General features: G+C 36.3%; 1 protein-coding gene across 1 annotated transcript in view; it reads right to left on the reverse strand.

Moving 5' to 3' along the window:
- The window catches only part of EPC2 (enhancer of polycomb homolog 2), a 50,627-nt gene that overhangs the window by 11,102 nt on the left and 27,502 nt on the right, over positions 1 to 12,023 (reverse strand). The window contains exons 4-10 of the mRNA XM_032987071.2: positions 9,882 to 10,088; positions 8,945 to 9,093; positions 8,552 to 8,684; positions 5,500 to 5,691; positions 5,134 to 5,223; positions 2,461 to 2,606; positions 2,017 to 2,360 (exon numbers count right to left, since the gene is read on the reverse strand). Of these exons, the coding sequence (XP_032842962.2) occupies positions 2,017 to 2,360; positions 2,461 to 2,606; positions 5,134 to 5,223; positions 5,500 to 5,691; positions 8,552 to 8,684; positions 8,945 to 9,093; positions 9,882 to 10,088 (1,261 nt within the window). The remainder of the gene's footprint in view (positions 1 to 2,016; positions 2,361 to 2,460; positions 2,607 to 5,133; positions 5,224 to 5,499; positions 5,692 to 8,551; positions 8,685 to 8,944; positions 9,094 to 9,881; positions 10,089 to 12,023) is intronic.

Genomic DNA, 12,023 nt, shown 5'->3' on the forward strand with positions numbered 1-12,023 from the left:
ATCAGATATATCAGCTTCCATCCCAAAATATTCTCTTATTTTTTTAAGTAGAGTCCACCCTCAGGGGAACAAAAAAAACTTCCCCAAAGAAGAATTCAAAGCCTCAAAGTTTTATATCTAATACTTAAATGACTGATATTTATTATATCATCACAAAAAATTCTACAGAAAAAATAATCAACATAACCTCTATCTTTTTAAGCAACTTTCCTTACCTTGGTGTCCTCATACTTTATTCATGCAAATAGAAATCTTGCAGTATTACTTGCTCTTGTTATAAAAAGAGCTACCAGCAAATTCTTCGTTGTTCCTTACAGCTTATAGTCCATGTTTCTCATCCTTAACTCTGACAAATAGTATTTCTATTTTCTGCATTTGCTTTAACAAGACTCTCTTCATGCTTATCAATTACCCATCACACAAAACTGCCCCTTTCTGCTACAGGTGCAACTCTCCAGACCTTCAAGTTCCTTACAGAAAAAAAAAAAATTATACAAAATATGACCATAGCACATTATGTCTGTTCTCTTCATTCAGCAGAAAAATATTCTTGAGCAAATCTTTGCATGAAAGAGAACAATATAAAGGTTGCAATGACGATACCGAGAAGTATGTTATAAAGAGTGTTAGGCTAGAATAAATATTCTGTGCTTATGACAGTACTACATTGGTGTTACTTAAGATAATGCTCAGTCTTTTAAAGCTGTAACACAGAGAAAACTACTTTTGTCTTTAAGAAAGTTAATTTCTACACATGAATTTTAAAGGTATGTTATTGAAGATTAAATATCCAATCCTGCAACTGACTTTAAATGAGATGGACCATTCCACATCCATATAAAGTTAATTACAAAATTCAGAATCAGCCTATTATATTAACTTAGCCACCCTGGTTTACAATACCTAATTCTGTATAGACACAATAGAGTAGGAAAATACTCAGACACTTGTTGATCCTTGATAGTATCTCCCTTTTGGCATATCTCCAATTGTTCAGCTTTTTTAAAAAATCATACGTTCTTTTATGATTATAAATAAGTCACAGTGTTAAAACTTAAACAATTACAACTCCAAGTATGAGGCAAGTGATGTAGACTGCTAATGTAAGCTTAAAGCAATTTTTTTCTTTTGGTGGCTTTTCTTCCAGCTTTAGTGCTTCTATACTGAAATCACTAACAAAGGGTCTACAAAGATCCAAATTGTTGCATATATTTTATATTCTTGTGAAGATACTAACAGAAACATTTTTTTATTAAAAAAAAAAAGAAGTAAACCCATTTATATGTGAATGGCCATCTTGCTCATCTGGAGCTATCAGGTCATAAAGGTGAACAGCAAGAGGTGGCTGCACTGGCTAGGAGACTCAGAGATGATATTTAAGGGAAAAGGCAATCTCCCATCGCACTTAATGGCTGAAGATTTTCTGAAAAATCAACAGAGAAGGTGCATCGTTGGATGCTTCCAGTATCAAAATTTTTACTATGACTGTTATCAACAGAAAACACTGTTTTCAGACTTTTTCATGCCTGCTCAGTATGCTTACTAACTTACTACTGGTTTTCAGAGATGTTTTGGAAAGGTTTAAAAAAAAACCACAACTCCAAAAAAAGAAAAAAAAAAAGGACAAACACACCCCCCACCACCACCTCCAAGAAACCAACTAGCTTTTCTTTTGTATTTATAAAGAGCACTCTTCTCTCCTTAAACAAGGTTAGACCAATTAGTCTTTAAGACTCAAGCAATCTAAGCAATTCTTAAACATGAGCAGAATCCCTCCTTTGGATAATGCATGTTTAAGTCCAGCACGTTATCAAGATTCTATTGCAACTGAAATAACAGCAGAAGGAAGAGGACTGTTTGTGGAAAATTTCTATATATTCCAAGACATACAAAATAATTAGCTTGGCTCTTTGATTTAGGTACATGTCACTGTTGAAGATGTTATCAGTCAGATCACAAGTGAAAACACTGGAATTCAGTATTTTAAGTTCTAGAAGAATTCAAATCCTTGCCTACCTGATATGCCATTCTTGCTGGTGTTCAATAAAGCTACAGACGCTGCAGAAACTCTTTTATTATTCACAGTCTGCCCTGGTTTCCTTGAGGTACATTCTTCGCTATCGCTGTCCTGTAGATTTAGTAGCCTTGGCTGAAAACACTGCAGTCGACATGATCTGATATTGCTTAGTATTTCAGAAAGGGACAGTCTGTTTTCACAACGTTTATTGGAAGCATTGGTCCGTGAAAAATTAGAAGAAAAGTCTAAGGTCTGGGAAGAGCTTGAAAAACTGTTCAGCATTTCTGGGTCAATCTGTCTCAAGACAGGATCGTGTTCTGTGGATATTCGGTCCATTATAACCCTGATTAAAGAGGAATCAAAAAGGACATTAGTTTAGCTATCTCTTTCTAATACTTCTATCCTTTGAGGGGGAATGAAGAGTAAAAATAACGCAACTGTACCTTCCACCCCTGCCAATTCGTCTTCTTGCAAATCCTATACATCTTCTTGGAATTGTAAGGGTTGTAAGGCAATGCCTGAACCTCAGTTTGTCCAATTCTGCCAATTCTGAGTTTTCATATGAAGAATTAGTTTGGTCCAAACGAGGCTGTAAAGAAAAAAGAAAAGGCAATTTTGCACTCATTTAGAGCGTATACTTTGATTAGGTGACTACTAAGTGATTATCACGCACAGGCTACAGTATAGAGAATGCTAAAAAATGCCCACAGAACTATCACTTGATTAATACGCTCAGATCATAAAAGAACTTGGAATATTTTTCTTAAGAACAAAATACATGAAGCAGAAAATCCTCTTTCCTTCATTAGTCATAAGATGAGACACCACAACCAAAATATAGAACAAGCCAGAACTAATTCATTCTACCAAGAAGCACGTAAAACTTCTGTACTCAGACACAGGTCCATCTGGCCCAGTACCTCCTGTCTGATAATAGCTCTTCTGGTGAGTTGTCTCAAGATATAAAACACAGGGAGCAATTATTTTCTTGTTACAGTCTCTGAGCTTCAGGCTCTTAAAAGCCGAAGGACTTCCTGCAGGCAAGGCTGCATCTCAACTATGTTTGTAATCAGATGAGGGCCTATCCTTCTCATTAATTTGTCTAATCCCGCTAGTAAGGGTCAGTAGCATAAAAGCTTTTGTCTGTAAAAATGAGTTCACGAAAAATAACTGATAGAAGTACCTCAAAACTATATGCACAATTGCAGTGCTAAGTGTCATGCTACAGAAAAATACTTCTAGTACTTATTGTGACAAAGGAAATACCAAGAAGGCCTGTTCATTTATTAAAGATCCCACTGAATCTCCAGCTGTAAAAAAGCAAAGTGAAAACAATTCCCAACTTGGACAGCCTGCAACCTAAGTATGTAAGTATTTCAAAAGGAGTTCCTAAATTTGCAGTTTAGTTTTACTCATGAAACACATACTGCCAAAGGTAACGGGTGCTGACCTGAATGGACTTTGTTCCAATATATAGCATTCAACTACCGGATTTTGACAGTGTATTTTCTGTATCAGCTTACCTTAGGGCATTTTTATTACTCCATGAATATCTTCATTATTATTATGAACTCAAAACTGCAAAACCTTTACAAGCAGAAATGCTGTGTGCTGTCTGAAAAGTTGTCTTTGACAGATTAATAAATATTCAGTAATAATCAAATTTTGTGATCAGGTTAAACCTACAGCAACGATAGTGCTGTCGAGTCAATCAATTTATGTTAAGAGTTAACCAAAACTGAAATGGCTTCGGTAGTTTAAAAAAAAAAAAAAAACTAAAGGGCTATCATTAAGGCTGTTAAATAATCTGTTTCTAAACAGTAATGAAAAAGTAAAAGAACAGAATGAAAATACAAGTTTTCGATTGTCTCGACTTCTTTTGGCAAATGAGTTAGCTCACAGGCTAAGGAAAAAAAAAAAAGTAGGATAAATTCTAAGCAAGAAAGAAGCTTCAGCTAACCCTCTGGAGCGATGCAGAAAAGGTGACTAGATTAGCAATCAACAGGTGAAAAAAAGTCACCCAAACTGAAAGAACAAAGGGCCACACAAAAAACAGATGGCAAACAGACAAGTATGATCTTTAACCCAACTAATAAATCTCTTAAAAGAAGAGGCGTAGTTAAATATAACAACATATTTTTGGAAAGACAGAGTTGTCTGACTACCAAGAGCAGGACACCACAAAGCAGCACAGGAGCAGGTGCCACCACACATCTGACTTGTGCAAAGAACTTTCTGTATAACTTGGGTGAGATGGCCATGCAATACATTTGAATATTCTGGGGGATGTCTGGGCTTCTGAAACAGCCTACCTAGTGATTAAATAACTTCTCTAGAAGTGGCTTTCAAAGCTACACACAATTATTTTGTCACATAACTTCATTCTTCCCATGGGAAGCAAGCAAGAAAACCCAGAACCATTACAGTGTTGTGTTGCCTTTTAGTCCTCTGCAGCCTAAAGCTCCCCACGTCTATAAGCACATGCTTGGTGAAAAAAAAAAAAAAAAAAAAAAAAATCACTGTCAGTGGTCCTGAGATGACAGGACATCTACAATTAGTCTCTCTCCTTTGCCCATTGTTGCAGTTGCAACCCAGTTTTTCAATATATCTACAGTTTGCACTGATTTAAATAGGAAGTTTTGACTTAACTATATGAAAAAAATCCTCAACAAATTAAACTGCTCTGCATCAACAGCAGACTCTACTCAATGCCCAGGTGGAATCTCTCATCAGGTCTGAGAACTGGGACAACCAGTATCTAACCCTAACGAGCGTGACAAACTGGGAAGAAAGGACATGCTAAGAAAACAGAGGGTGACAAAAAAAATCTACCCCTTCTCAACAGTGGCTGAACTGGTCTGCAGGCAACACACTGTATTGCCTTCAGGTCATCACAGAGGAACAAAACAATAATCCTTGCGAAGACTCAAAATGATTCTCTTTGGAGTCACCAAATCAAAGCTTTGGTGGTGAAAGCAGAAACAGAAGAATTATTACATTAGCACTATGACAATCTGAATTAAAAAACAAACAAACAAAAAAAACTACACCAAAACCAAAAAACCAACAGCATTAAGAAAAACCTCTACACCAAATCCAAGAGCAGATAGTCTTACAGCATAATACTGGCATCCTGCTCTTCTCCTGAAAGCACAAGGTCCATCAGGATCATTTTCTTCTTCTGCTTCTGATACTGGTGAGTGTACCTAGGCCAGAAAGCAAAGTCATTCTTCCAACTGCCATATTTATATAATATAATTTATTTATTACACAAGTTTATACAACCTGCCACATTTATCTATTAAATGCAAGCTTCCCTGAAGCACAGCTTAGAAGACGACAAACTCAGGGTTTATGCAAATCTCTTTCATATATATCCACTGTCCAAAGGAGTTAGTCTCCATTTCAACCTAGACTGGCCAAATTACAGGCAACTTAAATTTCTACCTTCTGTAGGCTGAGGTTTTATAACAGAGTATTACCTGTGGGAACTCATCTTCATCTGAACTGTGGAAGTCATACTGTTTAATATCACTCTTGTTGATAACAGGCAAGGGCTCCGCAGAGGGCTGTTGAGGAGTTACTACACACTCTATTTTAGGTTTCTTTAGATACTTCTTCTTTTGACGTACAACATCTGACACCTCCTCCTTTAGAGATGAATGATGAGGATGCTGTTTGTGAAAAGCAAACACAAAATTTTAGGGAAGTAATTAACCTTTCCTCTTTTCATGCCTTATAGACATGACTGCTTATCATCCAAAGTCTCTCAACACGCAGCATTTGCAGACTCTCTCAGACACATAATGCAAAATTTATTCAAAACATGAAAAACACCTGAACTTTACCTCTGATCTTCTTCACAGATATTTATTAATAAACAAACTGAAAGCTTTCAAACCATACACCTACCTAAGAGGTTCCTTGCTTTGCAATACACTCAATATATTGTAACTAGAAATCCTATTCCAATTATTTTCTGAAATCCTACTTTTCTAATGTAAGCACTTTCAATTTTCTGAACTGCTCAGATATGTTCAAAAGAAATGATCGAATTTGTTTCACGTTTCTCAGTTTATATTTTTGAGATGATGTAATGTTATTCAGTTTTGCTATTTAAGATTTTGCCAACATAAACTTTCTGTAGTAAGCAGCTCTATCAATATTAAACTGTTCACTTGAACACAAATGCTATTAAACTTCAAAGCTTTTAAATTAAAAGGAAGATTGCTTCACTTGCAGAATTCTCAATTACAAGTAAAAGCCAGTGCAGTTTTGAAAAAGTGTTTAAATTTTCCCCAAATCACCACTTTCAAAAAGCATCTGACTGAAACTAACTCCAGTAATGGAGCTCAGCTTCATAACCAGAGATGAGAAACACAAGGCATACCAAAATTCCTGCCCAAAAACCAAGGCAAGTGATTTGTATTAAATTCAGTGACCACTGGGTGTCGCGGGTGCGAAATACAAATTTCAAAAGGTTTTTAACTCTCCAGCCTTACAGCCAAGCATTTTATAAAAAACTAGCATTTCAGGTTATTTCCTCAAAAACATGTCTTAATTCAAAGTCGGGCACATTTTTTTTTTCTGTCACACTAACAGTGGAACATGAGGTCTTATCCTTTTTCTATACTGGACTCAGTTTAGTGAGAGTGAGCCTAACGATAACGATGACATTAAAATGGCTTGCAGTGGAAACTTGTTTTTCAGTTTTGCTTTATTTGTTGTTTTGGGGCTTTTTTGTTGTTGTTTTAAAAACATGACTGTCTAGGATTTAAGTTCAAAAGCAAACACAGCTCCCAAGAAGGACAAGAGATACTTACGGCTTAACTAACAGTTAAAGGAAACATGATATTAAGAACTAGAAACAAGAGAAGCACAATAACCATTTGTAATAATAGTTATGCTAAGATTGGAAGCAGTTAATTTTGCAATTAATGCCCATATTAATGGCAAAAAAAAGTCCCAAACATTATTCTGAAGTAGTCATTCTACAAATGCTAACCCAAGATGGATCCATTTTTCATCCCTGCTGCTCGTAGTGTCAGCAGCTTATGACTATACTACTATCTTTTGCTTAATTCTATTGGAACTGCACATCACCAGAAACAACTACTAGTGTCACAGTCACGGTTAACTAGGATCCTCTGGAAAAAGGTACACCTGAATTCTCATCTGCACAGATGTGAAAAGTGTCCTCACAGGAAGATTATAATGAGTATCCAAAACATCACAATCTGATTCGGTACCAGATCCAAACAGTGACAGAAGATCCAGAGTTCCCTTTGATATTTTTTGTCAGTGGTTTGTTTTTTTGGGTGATTGTTTTTTGTTTGGTTGGTTTTGGGTTTTTTTGTGGTTTTGTTTGCTTTTTGTTTTCTTTTCCTTTTTTTTTTTTTTGTTGTTGTTGTTTGGGTTTTTTTGGGGGGCGTGGTGGTGGATTTTTTTGAGTGCAATACATTTTCACATGAGACAAGAAAAAAAGAAAACCATTAAAGTTTAGCATTTCTAGCTGTGGATTACTCTTACATTACTACTCTTCTGGATGTTACTAACAAGGTCAACTATAAAAATAAAACTAGATCCATCAGGTTTCTGTACAGATTTAAAAAAAAAAATGTAAAGGAAGACTTTGTCAAATTGCTGCTAATGACAGCATTCCACAACTTTGCCAGTTTTAAGAAGACAAAATAACCAGTGTGGGACACAGCAACTCAAGTTTTACATCCTTCTGTACTCACTCTCTCAGAGCAGCCTTCTGTCCCTTTGCAGAAACTAAACATTTCCAAATTTAGCCACTCTCTTTTCACCTTCCTATGTTTGCTGCTTACCTGACGGCCAAGCAGTGGCAGATACAAAAACACCCACTCAGTGTTACTGAAAAGTGTACAAGCCTCAGTAATAACAAACTACTACAAATTCCAGTAAGTTTTTTAAAACATTAGTTGCTTGCAACTTTTTTACAGATGTCAACAAGATATAACAGTTGCATTCTTGTGCCTGGAAATGTTACTAATCAAAGATCACTTAACCAATTCAAAATAGTTTCTTGAATCCTTTGGCTTTCTAGCTGTAATTCAGTAAAATCCTGTATTTTCAGGATTATCTTTGCACTGAGGATCAGTCAGTCAGTACTCATGGACAACACTATTGGAAAAATTCAGTGCTCTAGTCTCCCTTTGAAGGGAGAAGGAAAAAATCATTCGCTTTGTAATCTCATGGAGGTCCTGATGTCCACTTAACACGTTCATGTTCACATCACCTTACAAGGAAAGGGACAGAGCTGAGAAGGAAAACGAAAACTACTACAATGCTGCTGTTTAAAGGAACAAACAGCAATGCCAGCCAATTGCCTTAAAACTTATGTGGGAAAGACAAGGAATATTAAACTGGAAGCAAGCATAGCAGTTTCCTGGTCTCCTACCTTAAACTATGACAGCCTCCTACTCAGTTTTCCAATGCAAACATCTGCTGGGTATATCCAAAAGAATGGTGAAACTGGCAACAAGGGACTCGCAACAGAAGAAAGCTTACCTTAACTTTACATTCTTGAACTTTGTGATGATTTCCATTATGAAGAGTGGATGGAGTTGTGCTCATCTCTTTTTCAGGTCTATTAAGCTTCACTTCATTGAGGATTTCACCTCCATAATCACCCAAATGGTACCTCAAAAAAACACGATTAAAAATATAGTACTGCATTTCCACTGGGAAATGTTTGAAAGACAAAACAGGCAGCCTGCACAAAACCCTTCCATTTTAGCTTCTGAAGTTTACGGTGCTATATAAGTCTTCAGCCATTCATGTGGGCAGAAGACTAGCATCCATACAGAAATAAATTACAGGAGATGTTTTCAAACCTATTTTATGAAAACTAAAACTTTAGTGTTACAAAAGACTTCTTACAGATCTATTTTGCTATTTTACCTTTTCTCAACAACTTCTAATGTTAAATGCAATAGCTCGCGTTTTGTCTTCTCTCTTCTCTTAATCATCTCCAAAATTGTTATGGCTCTGCTAAACTCTCTTCTTAATTTCAACATCTTCTCATAAGACGCTTCATCATTCTTCCGATTCTATTAAAAGATTAAACAAATTTTAAGTCAAAAGCAAAACCTGTAAGGTATAAATAGCAAAAGAAGTTACATAATTCTGCTGCAAGTGGAATCACACAAGTACACTCAGAAGCAGCTTTTCCTAAAGCTTAACCTAGCTGGGAAACAAAGCCACAAACCCAACTTTTTAAGAGTAAGCTGAAAAAGAACTTTTCAGCCATTTCCCTCCAGTGCGTTGTCAGCTCAGCTTCCATATCAACCCAGTGGAAGTTTGTCAGAACAAGGAATTCAAGACTTGGTTCCCAAAATTCTTTTTCCCACCTTGTTTCTGCACACAATAAGGCTGTGTACAAATGCGTATAAAGTTTATGTAAAACACTGAGTAATTACAGATTTCCTTGTTCAAATCAATTCATGCTACAAATGCAAAACCTGAATTATTTATTCCATGGCAAATGGAAGATTGTCTTCCCCTTTTTCATAGAAAGGGAAGTTTGTAACCAGCAAGTCCCACAACTGCTCGCTTGTGTGCCAATACCTGTAAATTGTCCTTTGAGTTCCAGCCTTCTAGAAAACAGACAGACTGTAAACTGTCTACAGAGAACTGACAGATTAGACACTGGCTACATCATTCAGCAGGTCTGAAATTTAGCTGGGTCATCCAGTATTGTGACTACTACTAGAGACATTCAGATCAGTAACTGTGGATACCACAGGACAGATCCTGCAAGATGCCGGATAGGAATCAGATTCCTATCACTGCAGGATTTAAAGTAACAAATTTAAAACAGGAAAGTCTGACAGGTTACCTTTCTAGTCTGCATCTTCTCAGTTCTCCTCCGGAAGGCAACGTAAGGGTCATTGTTGGTGGAGCCATCCCTCTTTTCTTGTTTGATTTGGGGGATGAGAGATGGCCCTCTGCAATTCTTACGCTTTCTTACCCAGTAGTCATATACAGCCTTAATAAGGTAGTCATCCTCATTTAGCAGCAATTTAGCTTCCTGAAGTGTTACAAGCTAGAAGAGGAAATTCAAAAGGTGCAATTGAGATGGGGGTGGGATGGTGGTACAAGGAAAAAGTTACCACACATTCCCATCTCTTGTACACTTTCTAAATGAGCTTAGTTCTTTTCCCATACAAGAGAGTAAAGGCAATAAAAAATATTAAGCCACCAATTGGTTGTCTTCAGTTAAACATAGTTCCCAACTTTTCTGAACCAGCGTCATCATCTCAAACTTTCATACAATAGTCTGGAAGTTCATAAATTTTTAATGAAATCTGAAAGCACTGTTTGAAACAATTACAATCACAGGATATAGATCACTTACTACAGTCTGCAGATCATGATTTGGGAATCACTTTAATTAGACTGCTTTTTCCTAAAAAGGAAGTTTCTTGTTGGTTAAGCCATTATTAACATATGATTCTTTCCAGTTCAATGTTGATTCCCGTAGAAGGTATTTCACTGCAGATAGAATATATTCTGAAGTAAACTAGTTTCTTAACTTTCCCCCCGCATGTTTCCTTCGTGACAGAAAAGGATAATAACCATCCCTGTTTATTACAGCCCAGAGAGACAAAGACATTCACTCCTTAGGTAAGTTATTTCAGTAGGAGATAGTTAAACACAGGTAATTAAATAGTAACATTTATTTTTCCTTTTTACATTCTGCTTTTTACATGGAAATCAGACTCTAAATAAATGCAAAACATATCATTGCCTAACTAGTGCATTACTTTAACATGCTCCTATCATCAAATAAAAAGAAAATAGTATCTCTAGTATTACTTAAAACAGAAGTTAGATGGTATTTCACCTTCTCCCTAATTTCAAAACAAAAATTAAAAAAAAAAAACCAAACAAAAAAACCTACTCAAATTCTCATTTTTGTAACATGTCATTCTGCATTAAATCTTGTCCCTAGCTAATACAGAACTCAAACATCATTCCATCACTGTGAATATCACTTTAAAATAATTTCAGCCCTGTTTGTCCTTTGCTCCATTTTTTCTGTTAAAATATTTCTTAAACAAACAACAACAACAATCTACTCTGCCTCGAGTACACAGTCAGAAAAGTTAAATTTACCCTGCTTGCTTGTTTTTGCAAGTACCGCCAGTAACATGGATACAGAGTCCCTATATTCCTCGCTTAAATCAGGTTATCACAATGCCCAGGAGGAATGTCTGGAACGCTCTCCTTGGCGAGGAAGGCATTCCCACTAGCATCCTTTTATATTTCAGAGGTAAGTCATGTAAACTGTAAATGAATTGTGTAGTAGCCCCAAGTGGGATCCGAGAGCATTATAACCCCATGTGGGGAAAGAATCTGCCAGGCAGCCAAACTTCTTTCTTTCCCAGGCTCTAATAATCTACAAGAGTTGTTTCTATTTTACCATTCCTAACACAGAGTTTGGGACAGAGCTACTCAACATCAGCTGAACATTTTCTGTAGCCCAAAAGCAGGACAAGAAGCTTACACACACACACGCTGCAATCCCTGAAGTCTGGCAGAAAATAATACACAGCAAGTCCCACAGAAATTTCATCTACAAAGAGGGATTTCTCCTTACACACCGTACTTTCAAGAGGGAGCCTATGTTATAAAAATTAATTACAATGCTTCATGTACACGTAAAATGTTTTCTGTCATGGATTTCCTTAAATAAGCACTTTCTGGTTCAAAATACTCTTCACCTCTGCAATACTTTAGTGTTATTTACATTTAATGGAAAAAGAAAGGTATAGCTGCCTACAAAGAAAAATACATACTCTCATAATATTTTTTATTTTAGGAAAACATCTTTCAGTTTTCATCACTCAAACAATGAAAGATTAAATCAGCGTAAGAAGGATGAAAATTAATCTTGAGAAGTGATAACCAAAACCGCTTTACCTGAAAGCCAAAAGAGGGCTGTCTACAAAGCTCTAAGAGATGTAACTACCATATG

The sequence above is a fragment of the Tyto alba genome, unplaced genomic scaffold (genome assembly GCF_018691265.1).
Source record: "Tyto alba isolate M040663 unplaced genomic scaffold, T.alba_DEE_v4.0 Super-Scaffold_7, whole genome shotgun sequence".
Lineage (NCBI taxonomy): Eukaryota > Metazoa > Chordata > Aves > Strigiformes > Tytonidae > Tyto > Tyto alba.